The following is a 22,077-nucleotide window of genomic DNA, read 5'->3' as shown; positions in this document are numbered from 1 at the left end:
GCAGACTCACTGCATGAAACAAGTTGCTTGTGTTTCATGAAATGTTATGACTTTCACCTAGAAGAAGAAAAGGAGGGGAACAGAAAATGCATCGTTTTTTCAATTAAAGACTAAAAAGCAAGTAGCTCCTTCCCCAAAAGCCAGAGGACACACAGCAACAAGTTCTCCAACTAGTCCTTTGACTTATATTCATATAAACTATATGTCACATACTGTGGAGACTTCTAAAGTGATTTCTCAAACAAGTAAATCAAAAGATGGAATTCTTTGGAGAATTACTCATGACTAAAGCAACTAAGCAACAATGTTAATACTGTCCCTCTGAAACTCCCATTGGTTTTCAGAATACAGCCTCATCCACATTAAGATGACTGTACGTAATTCATAAATCTCAAGAGTTATCATAATCCAGGACAACTCTAAGACCAAATTTTCACCAGAACTCTGCTAGTCATCATTTTTTAAAGTATAATCTTTGTCTAACCACATACATATGAAATTATAGGATCATTCTATCCCAAGTGCCCCACCAAATGCTACGTGCTTCTAAAGAGAACAAAACTCCTTACTAAAAGAGTAAGCAAGCTACTCCCACTGAGCCTTTCAAGGACCTCTTCAAACTTGGTCCCTGGACTCACTTTTCTGTGGCCTTTACTTACAGAAGTCCAAAATTAAATAGAATCTTCGAAATGAGAAATAAATGTAAGTCTGATTGAAATAATTAGATGAGGCTGAAATTCACTGCATGCTGACAGCATTACGGGTGGAAAAAATTCACAGTTTTTCTTCCTGGGGATAGGAAAACAAATCCCCTACAAAAGATTCCCATAAGGTCCTCTGCTTAGCTTTTTGGCCTCACTCCAAAAGGAAAGAATGAACCTATTCAACAGGCCAGTCCCTCACCCTGAACTGTGTGCAAGTCGACAAACTCACCGTCAGTGACACCACAGACTGCTGACAGATACAGAAGACCAAGTAAATGTGAAAACTAAGACTGTCAGCAGCTCTTGTCCATTATTTTCAGAAAAAAACCCAACCAACAATACTGAGGAGTGTTTCCTGCAGAAATTATGTGTGAGGTTGCATTAACTGCTGACTAAAATAGAAACTCATTTGTGTTTTGTTTCTTTTTTCTTTTTTTTTTTTGTTTTTTGGTGGTTTGTGGGTTTTTTTTTTGTTTTGGGTTTTTTTTTTTTTTTTTGGTGGGGGTTTTTTTGTGGGTTTTTTTTGTGGGTTTTTTGGGTTTTTTTGTTTGTTTGTTTTTTGGTTTTTTGGTTTTTTGTTTGTTTGTTTTGTTTTTTTGATGTTCTGTTTTGGTTTTTTTTAAGTCACTGACCAAGAAACGGAACACATAAAAGTTGAGTCGATCTTCACTTCCTTGATTTGAAAGAAGGATGTAGTGGCTCTGAAATAAAATAAATAAATATAATAGCCAGCTTCAATCAGGAAGTGCTGGAAATCTTACAATAAACTTTGATCCTTTTAACTTAGCTTGCTTTCCTATAAGGCCACGTATGTTCAGCCTTTTCAGGTTAGCTTGACCTTTAAGGTTAATTTGAAGATCATGTGGGATTTTATTAAACACTCCAAGCATACACAGTAAAAGGAAGTAGTGCTTGCCATCTTTCTAAGCATGACTTCAGTACAGCTAAACAGATTGTAACAGCACAGAAGACTAGACACCTCTTAAAACAACAATGAAGATAAAGGGAATAAATAAAATTACATCCTGACTCCAGGACCGGTTCTGCCCAGAAAGTAAATACTTTCTTGTTGACAATTCACTGCATGGAAAAGAAAAAGCATACTATAAGAACAGCAAGTCATTTTTAATCTAAAGCATTGAAGCAAATTATCAGCAGGAAAACGATTTCTTATTTTCACTATTGCATTATCTTTTTCCAGAGTCTTTTCCTCATCAAGGCTTATATTCTTAAGCAGCCATGAAAACAGGAAAAATATAACTTTCTCCCATCTCATTGCACACCAAGGCATTAATGCTATATATGCTCGTGCCCCTAGTCAAATGGCTTTTTAAAATAGCACTAATGGTCAGAAAGTAACTTTTTCCCCATTTCAAGAGTTGCAGGCAAAGTCAGATTTTGTTTTTTTAATGGTTCATCTTACATGTATTGAAGTAATACAACTGGTCTTGCCTTTTTTTTTTTTTTTTTTCTACAATCACGTGTGACCCTCGACATCACACAACAGCCCTTAGGAAAAGGGCTCTTCCTTATACCAGGACTCAGAGACTACTTAAATCTCAGCAAACAGGGTCCAAGAGAAAATCATAAGCAAAGGCTGGGGACAACAGAGCAGGGTCTTAAGGAGTTCAGAGTCAATGGATCTATTGGAAGAGGTGCCTAGAGTTAAGGTCTTCTACTACCCTTAATTCTGTGTGTGTACCTTTCTCCCTCTAATTGGCAAAATTCTTAAAAGCCCTTTTTTTTCCTTAAGGAATCATCATCCAGGGGAACAAAAGTGGTGGCTTATACATCAGTATCCCAGAGCTTTCATTATTATGCACCCAGCTGGAGACATATTTTTCCCCAAAATTGAGTAAATCACGAAAAGTTTTAAAATACTAACTTTTACAGCATTGTAATTTACACCATTATAATTTTATGTTTAAAAAACTTCAAAGCACTTTTTAATAAAAGAAATGGGGAATAAAAGGCAATTTCAGGGATCTTGATCCTCAGAAATATGATAATATCATTCATTTTAGGTATTTCTACTTTCCATCACAACATGCATCTTAACATGATTGTAATATACACCCCTCAAATAATGCATTTCCTTCACTTTTACTTGACTATAATAATATTTTTAAATAAATAAAAAACCCAACAAAATTTAAAATTTCAGGAAAAAACCAAAAACAAACAACCCCTCCCAACAACAATAAAAACACACACACAAAAAACCAGCTAAAACAAGGAGGGTGAGGTCCCTGAGTTTTATAGGACAGATCAATGCAGGCACATAAACGAAGGGAGAAAACACATTTGGTAGTGTTGCTGAATTGGTATCTCTGACCACTGATAATCTCTTTATCAGAAAACACATTGCAGCAGCAAACTGGCCTATAAAATTGTGTGGTGGTGCTCTGACACCAATTTCTGAGGGAAGCAGCAGTTCATTCTTGATAGAGTTACTGCTTCAGAACTTTCTGACAGCTGTGACTGTTTTTGCTGATGTGCTCACTTTTCACTAACTTGACTGACCTAAATAAATCATTTAATTTAAGCACATCAGACATTAAATGGTAGCAAGCTGGGAGTAGGGATGCTATTCAAGAAGTAAGAAAGTTCTATGAAAACATTAGATGAAAAATTACATCCTAAAATAGCGTATTTTTTATCTCCTATAGAAAAGGGGATTTAAAATAAAATCTAAACATTGCAACCCATCAGTCAGACTCTTCCAAAAACGTGCATTCTATAAACACAGTGTATTTGCAAGAATCAAGCAAAATTTATAGTGTTAAGACTCTTGAAAAAAATGGTGTTTGGGCACATATAAAAGGAGTTTGAATGCTCCCAAGAACACAGATCCAAACCACACACCTTACCCATGCCTGACTTAGCTGACTGCAGAGTCTGTTTACATGTAGAAGATCTAAGAGTCATGATAAAGTTAAGCCAACTTACCCCGTGCCACAAAATCCAGCCATGAGCACCATTCGGAGAAGAAAAAAAAGCTCTTCATTTCTGATACAGAAATTCCTCTCTGATTCATTGTCAGAGAAGAAAAAATGTCCACAGAAGAAAAATGTTTCCAGAGAATAAAAATATTCTGCTCAGAACAAACTACTCTGAGAAGGCAAGAGCTTTCATATTAGTTGAACTTTGTTCCATAAACACAACAGGTGGCACAAAATGACTTTACAAATAGATTTTCCTCCAGTAATGCCATAGTTCTTGTAATAAGCTCTTTAATTACATGTGTTCTCCCCTCATGTCACCACCCTGAATATTTACAGACTGCCAATACAGCTAATATATGGTACAGTATATCTAGGTCATATGCTCAAGCCTTAAGCATATTTTCATTCATGGCAGACTTTGAGAAGGCAAAGCAAAACTGTTTTTGACTCAGATATTTATAACTGGAACTAGTTGTATTGACTTGTACACTGATACTTTTAGCATGCTAGTGTCTTATCACCTCTGCTATGGATTCACATCCAACTCCCTTCTCCAACTTTCTGCCAGAAAAAGTACCATGGCATTGGCATCAAGTCAGGTTATGGAAGTCTAAAGCATGGAAATTCTGAATCTCAAAGAAATCCTTTTTCAACACATTTATCCAGGCAGCAAATGAAGATGTGAATGCAGCAATCAGTAAACACAGCCGTACATGCCTGGACCTACCTAATGTGGGTTCTAACTAATAAAGTTGTAGAGGCAAATTTTTAACACTGAACAGAAATCTCAGTGGTTACACAGGGTTTGGCTACGTTGAAGCCTCCAGGTACTTAAATATGTCTGCTATATTCATATACTCAGTCTGATGCAAGTTCAGTCTAACATTTCCTGTATCCATGCATTTTGCTATCCTGTCTGTAAGCCAGCAGCCTCTCCCCATACAAGAATGCCCAATATCCAACAGAAATACTCATACAACTCCAGAAGATGCACCACATCTCCACCCCCACAGCTGACAAAAGAAGATGAAAGTAAACTCTTCCTCTAGACACCTCTTCACTGTTCATGGTGGGTTACTGTAGATTAACCAAATTTCATCTGACTTTTCCACTACAAAAATCTATTAGTATCAGACACCCCCATTACAGCACTGCCTCACTGTACCTTGGTGCAAAAATTCCCTGAAATGAAAGAGAAGGATATAGAGACATAGAGAGCCTCCTCATCCATCCAACCATTACATGCCTAAAATATACACATAAAGGCAAACCTCCTCAAAGATTCAGTCGTCTTCATCAGAACACCAACCTGAATCCAGCATGAAAAGGTGCAGACTACAGGATGCCTCCAAAGATACTCCTTGTCCATACTAAGCACAGAACAGACTGAAGATGGATGTCTCTGCAGTCTCCACTTGCCAGACTTGTTTTACAGCTCTAGCTGTCCTGCTGTTTCCATTTGCTTAGAGAAAGTGAGAAGAGGGAGAATCTCAAAGGAGCACCATGCGAAGAAGCCCATCACAAAGGACCTCAGCAAGTCAGCACCCTAGAAAATCTCCCCTCCTGATAGGGGACAAGTGTCCTCCTAAAAAGCTGCTTGAAGCCATGGCTTTCCAGGGCTGAAATACTCCACAAATGCCACAAATGCTGTCCCACCAGCCCACAGTCAGGATGCAGAAGCACAAAGAAGGTGTATGGTCAGGGATGGATGCAGAAACTACAATGCTGTCTCACATGAGCCTGGCAGTATCAGCCTGGGCCCTGCCTGCCAAGGCAGGAGGGGCCTCATGGCACCTGGTCCCAAACTCTTACATTCCAAAGAGCAAGTGTCACCAGAGCCACAGCAAGGGGATAAAGGTAACACAGCCTTCCCTGGGTAAAAGACATCCACAGAGAGCAGTCCAGTGGGAATAGGTCGAGGAAGACAGATCAAATCATCCACAATTATTTTATTTAAAATAAAGTCAGCTTCGTTAAAATGAAAATAAAACAGATACAGGTTTTGTTGAAGCTTGAAGACTCTGGAAACCAGCCCAGCTTCCCTTACTAAAGTAAATATGGTAATGCAAAAATCAATATATGAGTTAAGACATTTATTGTTCACGTAAAGGTTTCTATATTCTACATTAAGGATTTTAACATGTGGGGTAAAGGGTGAAAACACCGCATGCAAACTCACTCTTGGCAGTTTCCAGAGATGTTAATGAAGAGAACAAAGCACTTTGAGACCTGGGACAACAGGACAGAGTGGCTTCATTTTGTCACAAGGAGGAGAGAGACACATGCATCACAGGATTCACAGAATCACAAGCACATTTACTTTGGAAACACGTTTGAAAAAATTGTAACGTTAGGACAAAAATCTTCCCAGGCTGCAGTACCTCTCCCTTTCCACAATCTAAGCCCTTTATCTACCTTCAGTGTAACTCTTGGTCTGGAAAGGACACTGAATGCTAATTGATTTCTGCCAACAGGAAGGTGGAAAACTCTTATCTGTTCTAAAGAACATAAAATGGCTTTGATCAAAATAATGGAATAATTGATATTGGATATAAAAAGTTAACTTTCAAAGCATATACTTGCTTTCCAACTGTCAATATAATATGGGTGACAGGAAGGAAAGGGAACAGAATTTTTGCATACTTGAAGGTTTCATACAGAAAAGACTGCAACACAATCAAAAGGAGTTTTAGAATAATAATAAAAATGGGTGGGAGAAAAGACAGACAGCTTCCTACAGAAACAGAGTTTTCTGACTCTACACACCTGTATATAGCAAACTGAACCTGTAGGTAAGAGATGATTGCATAGCATTAGAAGATTTATATCTGAGTCTGAGTCTGAAGGAAACTGGGCTAAAATGAGGAAAACTATTTATATTAGTATACTAAGTTCATGTTTTTCTCCACTGCAGTTAAGGCTTTGCCTATGCTTGGAATTACCTCCAATTTATTTGGCCAGCAGGCACCCACAACTCATGAGTATATAAATATTATTAAATAACTGGTGCAAGTGATAATTTTTATGGCTACACTTTGAACTGCAATGTGATCAATACCAAGAGCTAGCTGAATCCTAAAGGAAGGTAATACTAAAATATAAGGAGGCCTTGTTTTGTTCTGTAAGACTGCATCCCATGTGTTTAAAATACAACTAATTTTTTCCTGACTTTACTGTAATTACCAGCCATTAACATCCAACATTTTCCTAGTCAAATCTGGATGGAATTAATAGTTAAATCTTGAGAATTTATTAGTTATCACTCTTAAAGGTACCAGACCTTGGCCTCACGAATGCTCAGAACTTGTAAGTCAAGAAAGGTGAAATACTTACATTTCAGAAGTTATAAAAAAAAAAACCAACAAAAAAAAGGTTATTAAAAAAACCTTAAAATTTTCATTCCAAATGAAACAGATGACAAAAAACCCATTGAGCACAGTACAAAAACAGGTGTGAGCAAAAGAAACCACCATAGAGGCAGGTTTGTCTTCCTACTTTTTCCTGAAGTATCAATATTAAAGAAAGGAATATTGAAAGGCCTTGAAAACTCTGTATTTCCTACAAAGGTAGCTTAGCTTATGTTGATTTCAATTGCATATCCTCCAAATGAATTTTAAAAGAAAGAAAAAAAAAGTCTTCTTTTAATCTGTAATAGGTCAGTCCACACATGAAGCCACGAAAGGATTAATTAATTATTGAAAGATGCGATTCAGCTTATCTCAGCCAGTGAGGGTTAACTCATTTCAGGCAAAACCCCCAATAAAATGTAGTTTTACTAAGTATAAAGATTACATGAGTATCAGTCAGAGTAACTATTACACCACAATACTGTATGAAACAGACTGCAATGGAACATATGGTAGCAAGTTCTAAATTTAGTATACTACATTTAAACATCAGAGACTTTTTAATTTGTTTGAGTGGAGGTTTTTCGGGGTTTATTCATGTAATTAATTATATTTTTAGGAGTGGAGCACTCAGTGAAGTTCTTTTGAGTATCAAAGTAGGGCTGACGTAAAAACACTCAAATCTGTGTTTGTTAGATACTATCATACACCTGGATCTGCAAGGAAAAAACATACAACATTTTTCTCCAGTAAGAACTCGTGACAGAGAGTAATCACTATCCATGAGTACCATCTAATACAGATAATGACATTTTTTAACAGCTGCTGGATACCTACATCCTTATGTACTAACTCCTAGAATTAGGAGAAAAATACTAACTCCTGCAAGAACCATCAGAGCTGAGAAGTTGAGTAGCACTAATACTAGAGTACTTCCTGACATATTCACCTCACACACTGCTCGAGTGGAAACATTCTGTGTAGATATAAGTCACACTAAAGGATCACCTATACATTAATCTCACCAGAGCATATTTGGCGTGGGTTATTCCGTGAGTGCCGTCTGCCATGCAGGATTTGGATGAATCTTGGTAGGATCCTAAAATGACTTTCATGTCCTTCCCTTAAAAAGCGGCGTTGAGACATGGATGTGTAGCCCTCTGTCTTCACCAAGTTATTCACCAAATGAAATTAAAAAAATCAGCTCTTCAAAAATTGCTCTCTTCTATCACACTGAAAAATACTCTGATTTTGTTTTTAAATGTCAATGGAACATAAAATCTCTTTCTCAAATTCAAACGCTAACAAAAAAAAAACAAAACAAAACAAAAAGAGATTAAAAAAGGGACATAGAAGTAAAGAGATGGAAATGGCTGCAGTTCACTTATTTGTATTTTATGTGCTTTTTCTCAGAAACCAATACCTGTTCTAACTACACAGAAAAATCGGTTGTACTCAATGGACCAAAAATGCCAAGATAGTTTCTGCATGGAACTGAGAGGTTTCTAGCATGCTCTGTTCAGCAGACAGGACATATTGCCAGAGCTTTCAGTCTGCTAGTATTTACTGGTATGAATAAAGGAGGCACAGGCTCTCATGTGAGCAGGTCAGACTAGCAGATGAAAGTTGAAAAAAAAAAAAAAAAGTGTAATAATGTCAGTTTTTCAGAGCTTCATCCAAAAGAACTGCATCCAAACTAACAGCCTTGTGTTGTTTCCACTGAAGAAAAAGCCCCCCCAAAACATCCAGTTTGTTAGCTCACTCCAAGCAAGGCAATCCAAAGCTGCTGCTCAACCCAAGCAGCTGGTACTATGGCCTTTGCCTTCCCATCCTTTTCCTTGACCTGAGAGGTGTTCAGCTGCTGCAAAGACATCCGAGATTTCTGCTGAAGAAGAGCAAATTGGAGGTGTTTCTTCTAAATTCACAGACTTGATTGAAATTTCACAACTCAGCACTCCGAGGGCAGAAATCTCACGCTGACACTTGCTGCACTTCCACCTTCTGTGTCTGAAGCACCCTGTATTCCTCAGGGGCCAGTGCTACTGTCATGCCAGCAAATTAAAAGAAAGCACCATTGTCAATATGATGCTGTCTACTAGAAAGTCCTTTTAGGTTTATTTCCCTGAGTCAGAATCTCACCATCAATCCACCTCCTCTTCCTCCACACTGAATTTGCACAGAAGCACAGACCATGTCCCTCAAAGGCAAAGCCCGTTCCCAGAGTATGTGAGCAGGGAGGTTTCACAAGGAAAACCCGAATCTTCCTGGGAGTTAACAAACAATAGGAAGGAAGGGAGGGGAAATGAATCCCAGGCTTTCTTAAAACATATCAGGAAACCCTGCGCTGTCTGTTCCCCCTGTCTCTTTCAGGGCAGGAGAGAGGAAATTGATAATGCTGCTTTACTTGGCAGTCAACATTTTCCTCTCAATTCTGTTTAACTATGTCCTGTATGGCCACAGATCCACCACAACCCCAGTATATACCATTACACACATCAAACTGAAGAAGTGTTTTGAAATATAGTGTAGCAACTATCATTACTCTGTACACTCATTAAAACAGGTCACCCTTAGTTAAGTCACACTGAAGTAAATATTAACCAACTTATTACAAAATACTACCTTGAATAAACCTTGCTAACGAAGGAGAATCATTACATTTTCAGGTATAAAATGTTTGACTGTCAATGTGAAATCAAAGGCAAATGTGACATTATTGAAATGTGATGATAAAGAAATTATTGAATTAAACAAATTTTATGCAAATAGCACTTGTTTTCCAAATTCATTACGCTAAGCAGATGGACCACTGCGTATGTAAGACAGCCATGCTATTCATCCTGGATCAAAGGCCTATCAAAGTTTATTTAAGGAAGAGAGGAAGAGGGGAAGGAAGAGAGGAAAGAAGAGAGGAAGGAAGGAAGGGAAGAAGGAAGGGAAGAAAGAAGGGAAGGATGAAGGGAAGGAGAGATGGAGGGAGGGAGGGAGGGAGGGAGGGAGGGAGGGAGGGAGGGAAGAGAGTAGTGGCACACAGTGGAAATCTCATGGATGATTTATGCAGAGGATTATTACTATGAGGCAAAAGACCCTTGCTTTCTTCATATAGAAGCATGCAGAAGACTGATGACTTGAGTTGTAAAGTTGTTAAGTACACACAATCCTACTGAAAGCTATCCATTAGCTACATCCCCCTCCACAAAACAAGCTTTTAATCTTCTTTCAAGCACTCAAATTTGTGCCTAGAAGCAAAGAAATTAATCACAACAATGGCTATGGTGGTGTTCAATCAGAAGGAAACAGATGGTCTAATGCAGTGTTTTCCAAACAGCAGCAGCCTCTATCTCCAGGAAAATAATCTGAATATTTTCCTTAGCCTCAGGCATTACTATAACAAGGGTTTCTATTAGAAGGATTTCTTCTCTGCTCTGTAAAGTGTCAGCAGACTTCACAGAGGTCTAAAGACAGTAACATTCTTCGAGTGTTAGTTGGCAAAACCAACTTGACTGCATCTATCTCTTATTCCACCTCACATCAACAGTAACATTCCATGAGCAATACCTCCACAATTATCTTTATATTACTACAAACAGCCTGATGGAACCAACAAAACTGTGGAAATGAAACAGGGCTTATTTTTCTCATGCTTCATTTCCAGTACTGTTTCTGACTACAGGCTTAGTGTTGTACATGGACAAAAAAAAGCAGCCACACAGACTTACATCTGTATCATCTCTTTGATTCTTCTTTTGAGTCTGAGAAATCTCACAATATTTTAGTACAATAACTTCAGATTTTCTTGAGAATTCTTAAATTATGTTGCTGTCACTCTCATCTCTACTGGGTGCTCTCATTGTTCCTTTCATCTTTCTGTTAGTATGGTACCCTTATCTTTACAGGATATCTCAAATGCCCTCCTGTGATTTTTTCCTCCAAACCCTAAGAGTTATTTACAGGTCCTTCTTTATGCCCTTTCATTCCATGGGGCACTGAAATGTTCACATTATAGGACCATGTATCCCTCTTAACCATACAGTGCAGGAGGCTCTGGTAGCAGAAGCAACATTGCTCTAGTTTTTCTCCTGTGTTTCTTCTACTCCTCAAAACAAGTTTATCTTCTTATCTTCTGATATGCCACTGCCACTGGTTTTGCTATTTTTCTTTAACTGTAGATCTCATTCTGGGGGGAAAAGACTGCATCTCACAGACAAGAAATCAGGGCCTGGAACCTCCTATGCCTGGAACTTCAAGGATTCCACCATGCACACACCACACAGGAGCCACCTGTGAGATCTGTGTCTACTGCATCTCCTGTTTTCCCCAGCAGTCCCTGCAGGGAGGAGCTTTTGCAAAGAAACTTCATTATCAGAAGTGCCATCACATCCCTGACAAAAACCCAAAGGACTGGCTGGAAGAGAGAACTCACATGAAGAATACAAAAGACTGTGAAAATCATATGAGAAGTTGCATCTAACACACATATATGCAGAAGGAATATATTGAGAGGAATTCTTGAGAGTTTCTAAAAAAACAAATCTAAAGGTACATACAAGCTAAATGTCAGTCTTTTCAAATGGTGCAAGTGCCATGTGTATCTTTCAGCATCAACACATTCACAGTACCAGTCGAAATGAAATGAAAGAAAAGTGAAATGTTTATATTTCTCTGCTTCAAGCATGCTTCATGGATTATCTCTGCATGCATATTTATTTTGTTGAAAACACTAGTACAAACAGAAAGCTAAATTAAACTCTTACTTCATTATTGAACAAAATTTTGCACATGTTCAAAATATAACATACAGGCTACTTCTAAACTAACATATAATCTGTTTTATAGTTTAACAGTCATATATTTTAACAAGGAAGCACTGATTGCTGCTATATTAGTTAGTCCTGAGCTTTCTTGTAACCATACATGAATACTGAATTCTTGCAAATATTTTGCTTGTGTTGATTTTTTTAAACTGAAAAGAAGAAGTTGACAGAAATTAATCCACGCCAGAGGCTAGTCACTAGGCTAAAACAAGAAAGAGTCAGCTAGAGGATGATTTTAAATGAAAAAGAAAGGGTAGCTGAAACATTAGAAACACAGAACTTGCTATTTTTACACAACAAATTCCACATGACTCTTGTGGAAGGAAAATACTAAGGGAAAACCCCTCTGAAAACCTGAGAAATAAATCATTATTCCACGATGCCAGACTGAAATATAAGAAAGAAATGAATCTTGCTTTTTCAGTGTAGATGAAATCAATATAAAGTTCAGGTACATCTGTTGCCTACGTTATTTTTATACTTGTTAGAATGGGATAGGTGTGCTTATATTTCATTTTTAGGCTACTCTATCAGAAAATTCCCTCTAACAAAAAATGTAGAAAGGGCTCACATAGTGTAATCTAGAGAATCTGTGAAGTGAAATTACATTTAATAAAATACCATGACATATAAGGAGAAGCTGGAGTGGGGAAAATCTCAGAAATAGAGATGGAGATATATCCTGAGAACCCTAAAAACTGTTACGAACAGACTCAACATCTCCCAAAAACATAGACAGTGATAAACTTTCTCCATATTTTGACAGTAATTTATTAAAGATTAGGAGTTAAAAGAATTATTTGGCTTCATGACAAACCTCCAGAGAAACCCTGAATTAGGTTACAAGAGCATATTAGGTTAGTTGCCCAAGCTTAATCCTAACTGGATATATCTGCTCAGTGACTAACCACGATTCTAATAAGCATCAGATGAATATAAGTAGATGAGGATGGAGATAAATGGACAGCTTGCATTCTATTTATACTTGCACATTATGCTGCAGAACCACAGCTGCCAGTCTTCCTTTAAAGCAATCTCTCTACATAAAAACCCCAACAAACTATTACCATATAAAATAAATCCTAAAACACAGAGCATCTTGTAATTCAAATTTAGCATAAGAAAGAAAAAAACCCCAAACTTTGCAAGATAAAAAATTAGAGTTTCAGTATTCTGGAAGTGTTAATATTTAATCATAAAGATAACAAAAAGCTTTTAAAGCCTAGCATCTCCACATCTAATTTAAGTAATCTTATATTGCATGTCTGAATTTCCTGGGGCTTAGCAATACATTTGACCTATCTCCAAAAAAACAAGTTTCTCTACCATTAACAATAGAAAATACTCAGAAAATCACAGTGAATAAAACAAATAACTAGAAGAGAGTAACTCATTGTTACCAGACAAGCAAACTGAGGTTTAACATTTAAGACAGCACTTCTAGTTTGTCTTTTTACATAAACCCTTTCAACTTTCAGAGGCAACTTGCAATCAGCTTCAGACTTCAGAGACATTCTGAGAAGGAGCATGGAAACTGCACTCACAGTGGTGAAAACCAGGTGGGCAAAGCATGGCAAAATCCTGACTGGTGCCAATGCAAAGCTGTAGGTAAAGGCAACCATGATATTTGAGCTCATTAAGCAACTGCCATGTGCATCTCACTCATTTACTTAAATTTTATCAGGTAAAATGCCCTGGCAGCCGTCAATTACAGATTGGGATGGAGTAGATTTTTCAGAGGTATGAAGCCCACTTTTTTGGTCAGAAGTGCAGGCACGTGAACAGGAATCTGCTCAGACTAACAACGTCCTGGGAATTATTTCAGTCCTGTGCTTGATGCAGGGTCCATACTTTCACCCAACCACACCATCTCAGCTCTGTGTTCTGTACTCAAAATGCAGCTGCTGGGAGCACAATGCAAGGGAAGGAGGTGACCACAGCAGGTGGTGGGTCTGTAGAGAAGGAATTTTTGCAGCTAGAGAAGGAGAAAGAAACTGATGGGAGAGCTTTGATGTCACTGCACAGCTGTGCCTGTGCACCACGGGAGTCACAGCAGCAAACGGAAGCTGCTGACATAAACCCAGTACAACAATTGGTAGCAAAAAGAAGTGGCTTTAAATGTTTTATCAAGTGCAGCTTTAATGACAACATCCTGCAGAGATACTAAAGTTTCAAGCACATTGGTCACTCCCAGCACATAAAACCTGGGACACGGTGGTCATTCCTGCCACATGCCAGCTACATCTATATAAATAATAATCAAAATAAGGGGTGAGACCAAGTACTTGTCTTTATACATTATGCTATTGGAATCTGTGTTCAAAAATAATCTGCAGCTAATATATGTTTATATATATGTATATTCATATCTATATACAAAAATGTGAACATAAAAAAAAATTAAAAATACATACAGTCAACATTATTGACTAACTGGCCAACAAACAGCTCTGTACAGAATCAGTTGGGGAAGAGAAAGCCAGCATTTGATGCTGCAAGAACTTTTGCTGTAATGTTTATTAAGCATAATTTAATGTAATTAAAGTATGAGAATACTTTAATTATGAGCATACTTTAACTATGTTCAAAAGAGAGTTCAGTTCAAATATTGTATCTTCTAACAGCTACAGAAGATACACAGTACTCCCCCATTGGGTTGATTTCTGGAAAAAGCAGCCAGAGAGGGAAAAGGGGTTTGTATGCATTTGTACTCTGGGTAGATATTGCTGCTTTCCCTAACCAAGTCTGCCACATTTGAGATTAGTGACCAGCTCACTAATGAAACCTGTACTTCATTCATTTCTCTACAGGAGACAGAGAAATCTCTTGCACCTCAGTGGTTCAGGAAGGCTGCTTTTGCTGAGGCTCAAGACACTGAGGAATCCACGACTTTATGGGTGATGTTCAGAAGGTCTTTTTTGAATGTGATACATTTGACAGCTGCAAAGTGTTGAATATGGTACAGACACTGCTGAATCAACTTATCTCAACAGGTCCTAGCAGGGGTGGCTCTAGCTCATGGACTTCTCAGTAATAGAATATGTACAGTGAGGAATGACTGCTGTGCACCTACATGACTAGATGGCATTGCTGTACTATGCCACAGCAGGCCAGAAGCACCCTTTGAGCCTTCGGTGTCTGCTACTACAATTTCTTTCCTCTGAAAAATTCTCTGTTGCCATGCGCTTTGGACCCACGGGATCCTGTGCTCTGCTCTCACCTCTTCCCTGTCAGACTTGTATTCTTTTCCACATTTCACAATCCTCCCTCTTTAGTCTCTCTATGAATGGGGTATTAATAAAGGGAAAGAGTTTTCAGTTGAGTAGCTGCTTTGAAAGTCTTCTGCATGCGCTGTTACACCGATTACGAATTTAGATGGCAGTAATCCACTCAGCACAAAAGAAACTGTACTATTAATACCACACAAAGCTGCTATGCAGCTAGAAAGTAATACCTTTTAGGGACCTTTCAGAAATGCTGCAAAAATCCCTGGGCTGTAAAAACCTAATACCATTTTTCTCAGGCTACTGTTAGGATGTAGCACAGTAGGTTTTCTACTGCAACTTTCTGAAATGGTCATAGGGGTGCAAGAGTGATAAATCACATGTTTGCAGAAGTAATTAGGTTTTCAAAATATTAATGAACACAAAGAATTCATGGACTGCTGATTTCAATGATCATCCTTGTAGGCCACCCACAAAATGGGATTTTCCCCATGTACAAATAAGCACGTTTAATTGAAGTGGGATGAAGGGAATTGCTGGTGAAACTAGCAGCTTACTAGATAGTCAAAGCTTTGGTCTGATCAGTGATATTTTGCTTCATACTCTTTATCATCTAGTCACTTCTAACAAACATTGATTGTACAATCATAATTACAGACATTCTAGTAAATAGATCTAAAGACACAGTAAGAGAGAGACCAAGGGTCTTTATGCCACCTGGAACAGCAAAGAACTAAGACAAGTCCACATTTAAGTTTAAAAATTAAAAGCTCTTTGACAAGCAAGAATCGACAGAAAAATTCCTTCTGAAAACACATAACAAATCATAGAATCATAGAACTGGCTGGGTTGGAAAGGACCTCAGAGATCATCAAGTCCAACCCTTGATCCACTACCACTGCAGTTACCAGACCATGGCACTGAGTGCCACATCCAGTCTCTTTTTAAATATCTCCAGGGATGGAGAATCCACCACTTCCCTGGGCAGCCCATTCCAGTGTCTGATCACCCTCTCTGTAAAGAAATTCTTTCTAATGTCCAACCTAAACCTCCTCTGGCACAACTTGAGACCGTGCCCTCTTGTCTTGCTGAGAGTTGCCTGGGAAAAGAGACCGACCCCCACTGTAGAGAGTGATGAGGTCTCCCCTGAGCCTCCTCTTCTCCAGGCTGAAACAAAATACGGAACGCTTCAAGAATTTGCACAGGGGCCATGCTAATCTTCTCTGTATCATTCCAATTTTACTATATGTGCTGCTGCAGTTACTGTGGCTGTAACTCTTAGAAAGACTGAGAAACATATTCCACCTATAGCATCTTATCAGCAAGTACCAACACCGAAGACAGCCACAGTCACACAGGCACCCTGATGTGACTCCCTGCTGCTGCCAAAGGGAGGAATCCTGCTCCCAGGAACTTCCCCTCTTGTTTCACTGGTGTGGGCATTTGCATTTGTGCAGCCACGTGGTGAACTATATGTGGATATATTCCAGGCAGGAAGGACAAGCAGGACTGGAACACATGATGTGGCTGGCTGAAGAAGTCAATAACCCTGGCACGTAATGTGGCATGTGTAAAGCTGCTGAAATGGTAAATATGCATTGATTTCCAGGCTGACCACGTTGTTTAATGATTATTTACTAAAATGAGCACTGCATTCTGTGCTTGTCTCTTTTGGATTCTTAAGCAGAGCTCTTCATATGCTTTAATCATAGAAAGGTTTGGGCTTGAAGGGACCTTGAAGATCATCTAGTTCCAACCCCTCTGTGTGGGCAGGGACACCTCCCCCTACACCAGATTGCTCAGAGCCCCATCAAACCTGGCCTGAACACTTCCAGGGAGGGGGCAGCCACAACTTCCCTGAGAAAACTGCCAGTGTCTCCCCACCCTCATAGTAAAAGAAGCTACTGAGAAAAACTCAAGAGATTACATTAAAAAAAAATTAACCGAGCAAAAATATTTTACTGCATATTCTCTCACATCTAACTAGAGCCTGAAAAGATTACAAAATATCGATCCCCACAGCTGCACAGCTGTACAACCTAAGATCAACTGCTGCCAGTAGCCCTTTCTTCCCACTCAGATTTTGAACCCATTTGTTATATTTGAATTCACAGGTATTTTTTTTCTAAACAGTTAAATGATGCTTCTCTCCTGTCACTTAAAGGTAGAGCTGTGCCAGCAGTTTTTATACGTATACTGGAGAAAGGTTACACAGGCACGATTTTCTGTCCATCAAGGATGTGTTTCTGAAAAGCACAATGCTTAAAATCATCACTCTTTATCCTCAACTGACCCAATCAGTTCCAGCTAAAATACTGATACTAGTGGCTTGGTCTCAGGGATCGAGCAGCTGGGATCTTAGAGGAGGGAGATCTGCTCCAGGAAGGCAGTGAATCTTCCAAGTGACAATTTTGATCCTGCCCTCATCACTCCATCCACTGTGTCATAAATACCATCCCTGTGCATTTAAACTGTGTGTATTTTAGTCCCTGCACACATCTCATCATTCCCATAGAAAAACTGCTTTACCCTCCAAGCAATCTTTGGTGTTTCACTTGTGTGACTGACAACAATTCACAGAGCAGGGTGTTCAAAAATCATCAGTGAAATCCAAATCCAAGGAACGGCTCATTTTGGGAACTGATCCTTTCATGATGCAACCAAACATTAATTGGAGACTTGGTCACAGGAGCAATCTTTGCTCTGGTTTGTTAGGTAGAGAGGCCACTGACACCAGGCACCTCTATGAGTGATGTACATGTCAGGGATATTTTTTATTTTGTATCCCTAAATATGGGCAGTACATCTGGAAAGCATCACACGTATTGACCTTCACCATCAGAAGAACACACAGGATTCCCAGATACACCCAAGGAGTGAGAAGCAGGTAAGAAAATGAAACAGAAATGGCACAGATGCTGCAGCTCATGTTAAAAATACAAAATCAAGTGTTTTAGTACTTGTCATCTGCAGAGTACTTTGCAGAATACAGGCTTAACTATAATTTATATAGTTCTTCATTAAACCATGAAACACAATGTGCAAACTTTCTTGCACCAAATTTCACCAACAAAACACTACTTTGCAGCTACATTCCTGGATTTCACTGCTGTCCGGGATGCTTACAGTATTTCAGAACATTTCCCTATATAAAACCGTAAGTATCTTCAAACATTTAAAACCAATGTTTGAAAACCACTATAATGTATAATACATTAACACAGCAAAACAAAAGCTAGTAAATAACTAATAGAAGCAACTGGCTTAGCAAAGTTTAACAAAACCAGATTATTTTAAGTAGGAAGCCTTCATAAAGTCACCATATTTTGATCTATTAAAGATCCATCTAGAGTGAAAAGCAAAATGTTTTGCTCTGCTACAACAGCACTGAAGCCCCTGTATGCAGTGATGAAAAGGTAGAAAAACTTATCACACTGTAGGATGCCACCAAATTCCACCAGTCAGCCAGATAACATGTCCCCTTTGCCCTGCCCATGTAACTGAGGACACAGAAGACTTCTGGAACATCTGAATCCTGGAACATCAGCACCCTTGGAGACATTCAAGACTCAACTGAGCATATCCATGATAAGTAGATTGGCTTTGAAGAACTCCCTTCCAATCTAAATTATTCTCTGATCATCTTGCTCATTTAGCTCCCAGTTATCCAGCTGTGTTCACTGCTTTGATACCCACAGAGAAAAAGAGAACCATTTTTGTTGCTTAATTTGTGTCAGTTGTATGAATTTCCCAGGGAATTAATAATTTAGCAGAATTTTATCTTCCTCATTTCTGAGTTATGTGAAGAGGCCAAGAGTTAAAGTAAAACACTAAATTATTTATAAGCTGTACACACTTGAAGGCAGATAAAATGTGTAGCATTAGAAATTTAATAGCTATTAGGAAGTACAGAAACTATAAGCATGATAGTTAAGGTCCTTTGTCAAAGGAGAGAAAATTAGTCTTCAAGTCTGTGTTAATTATTTGAGACATTAAAGAGCTAAAGCAAATGAATTTAAGGCAGATATAAAGTCTGTACAAACTTCAGAGTAAGGAGTTTTTGGCTGCAAATGAAGGAATGAGGCTCCATTTCCTTGTTGGCAGAACTCTTCCTGAAAGGCTATTAAAGACCTCTGCTCCATGTTTTAGCAGGATGAAACTGAAAAAAAAGTGTGCAGAACTTTCAAGTGCTGGCAGATGATCAGGCTACCACAGACTAGGAAAACAAATTATAAATTCATTTGTAATGGCTGGACAGTGCTATAGAATGATGCTATAGAAACACAGATCCTAAATCCTCTATCTCCAATTACCAACTCCATTCAGTTTGCTCAAACTAAGGATTATGTCTTCTTACTTGGGTGCTCAAGAAATTAAGAATAATAAATTGCTGCCTTTTTTTATACCTTACAACTCCAAATAACCTCTACATGTGGCTGATACATGTACAGCAAACAAAATTCCTCATAACTCAGCATTTCTAAATGTATTTACTATCTTAGACATGCAGTTGAACAGTGCCTTTCAAACAAACTTTACCCAGAAATAGGTTAGAAAAATGGAAATAGGTTTGCAGTACCATCCTCTGAATATTTATTACAAAGTAACTGATATAGAACAGAATATTGCTATACTCTTTTTTTTTCTTCTCTGCAGCTTCATATTTTTTCTTCAAAACTGATTTAAATGATATTTCTTTCTTAGTGTCCATACATTTTACACAAAGACCTTCTGTTGAAATTCATCAGGCTATCTGAGCCCCCTTCCCCTAAATGCACACAGACAGACATAGTAATTAAAGGACTGGCTGAACAAAATCTCCTTTATTTTCCAAAGGGGGCCCCTTCAACAAAGAAAGTTAAAAAGTAGTCTATTGTTGGGCACGGGGTGATGCAGTTCTTTATGGCAGTGAAAATTTAGGATCCAGTTCCTCTGTGTCTTGACAAACACATCTCCTACCCACACTATGTTAGCATCCTTCCACCCCTCTGGCTGTAATAAACTGCTATGTTTTGTCATGGATTTTAAGTTGAGCCCCACAAGGCCCAGAACATTCTATCCATAATGTGTTAAGTCCATAACCTCTGGTGTGACAACAGCATCAAGGAAGAGCAAAGGCACCTCCAGCCTCAGGGCTTGACACAGATCCCCAGACATCCCCAGTCTGACTGGGAGCTCACTCCTTTCCCTGCTGCTCCTGCCTTCTCCCTCCAGAAAACCACCAGGCAGGGGAGGCAGAAGGATCCCCAGCAGTATAAATGTGGCTACCAGTGGGAGGTGGAGGCGAGCTGGGCAGCTTGGGGAAGGTCAGTGAGAGTGCAGTGTGAGGGAAAGGGAGGCTGGGCTGGGGTGACTGAAAATGTTGGGCAAAAAGAGTCATGTTTCACTGAGAAAAGATATTGCTAGGAGGCCTGTGGAAGTTACAGAACTTGGGACCAGCAACAGGACTTGGTGCCAGGGACACTGGGGAGGGGTTATGGGCTGAAAGAGGGTGAGGGCAGAGGAGATAGAACCACTGGGAGAGAGGGTGTGGTATGAGGTTGGGTGAAGGAGGCAAGGGAAGGGATCTGCTAAGGACAGCAGCGTTGGGAACCAAAAGGCAAAGATGAGAGTTAACTTCACAGGACTCATTTAAGGAGAGGGAGAGGGAAAGGGAAAGAGGAGAGAGGATCCCAGCTCTACCATGCAAGGGAAAAGTGTCTCTGGCTTTGCCTGAATTCCTGTGCACTTGCTGCTCGGTGCTGGCTGATTGTTGCTTCACTTGGAGTAGCTGTTTTGTTGTAGTGCATTGGAGAAAACCGACAAGCAAGACTTGGGATAATCCCATTCATGCTGGGTCAATGAAGAAATGTCCCCTTCCACATAAGCAGGGGCAGAAAGAGCAGTGCATGTGTGTGAAAAAGACATCACAATAAGAAACAACCTCCTTATAGCTTATTTTGACATTACAAGCTTATTTTGACATTTGTGTTTAGGGACACAAATTTTAATCAAATGTGGTAAAACACAACACCTTGATGAGTTACCTACTCTTACACAATCTTACAGACAATCATTAGTGGCCTACAGAGCAAAAAAAAATTGCAAGGCCCTGGAGGAGCTGACATTTGGCAGTCAGACAAACCTAGATGTAACTTGCTCACTTTTCAGAGAGTATCTTACGCCTCCAATGTATGACTTAAGGCACTTTGCCAACTGAAAGAAATTTGAGAGTTTGAATATACTCTTCTCAAAATGTAACACAACAGGAATCTTGATAGCATCTGCAAAGTAGGAAGTATAAAAGCGTAAATTTCTGACATTAATTTTGCAAGTACTATAATTAAATAATAAAATTTAATAACCAGGAAATTACTAAAATGTTCTCAGATAACATTTAAGATACATAACTTAGCACTGCAAGGTACATTTATTAAGAATATAAACTTTTAAATGAAAAAAAGAAACATATAGCAAGTATGTTTCACGTCAAGGCTAGCAAAACAGCATGCAGCCACCATGTAGTTGGGCTTTCCTTGGTCAGAACAGGATAAATGACAAACCTTAAAATAATGGCTGGCTTGGAAAAAAATCAAAAAGGGCGCCTCAGCAAAAGAAGTTAAATTATTTCTAGTTCTTATCATTGCAGTTGATTGCTAACAGATACTTAAAAGTTGTTACTAATACAATGGATGCTTTGTCTCTATTTTAATCAGTAATGCTTTTCAGATTGTTTTCCACTTTTAATTTTCGATTCAGTTATGGCAAAACTGTAAACTGCAATTCATAATATCCAGTGAACCAGAAAAGAAGAGAAACTTATTGCTCCCTAAAGTAACACCAAGATGTCAAACTAAAAATAATACTTTTAGACACAATCTGTACATTCAGCCTCCAGCCTTGTTCCTTCCCAGATCACCATCCTATTGCAGGTTTCTTCAGATATACTGCAAGGTCAAGAGGCAAAGGTAAATGCAGAGTCTAGGTGAATCACTGGCTGCACCTGCATCTTATTTAAAAAGTTAAAAATCTGGACCTTGAAGACATAGGAGTATTGGTTTATA

At 38.7% G+C, this 22,077-nt stretch overlaps 1 protein-coding gene and 1 non-coding gene across 10 annotated transcripts in view; both read right to left on the bottom strand.

Annotated features, from left to right (window-relative positions):
• The window catches only part of MCF2L (MCF.2 cell line derived transforming sequence like), a 164,534-nt gene that overhangs the window by 90,182 nt on the left and 52,275 nt on the right, over positions 1–22,077 (bottom strand). The window contains exon 1 of one of the 9 annotated variants that reach the window (XM_071743808.1): positions 8,022–9,227. The exons of 6 other annotated variants lie outside the window; for them this stretch is intronic. In XM_071743808.1, the coding sequence (XP_071599909.1) occupies positions 8,022–8,142 (121 nt within the window). In that variant the 5' untranslated portion in view covers positions 8,143–9,227. Of the gene's footprint in view, positions 1–3,653; positions 3,856–4,958; positions 5,402–8,021; positions 9,228–22,077 lie in introns of those variants that run through there. 2 more of the 9 variants (XM_071743836.1, XM_071743814.1) reach the window with 2 other exon arrangements.
• Positions 16,208–16,298, bottom strand: LOC139791839 (U6 spliceosomal RNA). Its single transcript, XR_011724050.1, has one exon. It is a non-coding gene; the product is annotated as a U6 spliceosomal RNA (small nuclear RNA).

This window comes from Heliangelus exortis, chromosome 1 (genome assembly GCF_036169615.1).
Source record: "Heliangelus exortis chromosome 1, bHelExo1.hap1, whole genome shotgun sequence".
Classification (NCBI taxonomy): domain Eukaryota; kingdom Metazoa; phylum Chordata; class Aves; order Apodiformes; family Trochilidae; genus Heliangelus; species Heliangelus exortis.
The sequence above is the reverse complement of the archived record's forward strand: the minus strand, read 5'-3'. Positions and strand labels throughout refer to the sequence as shown.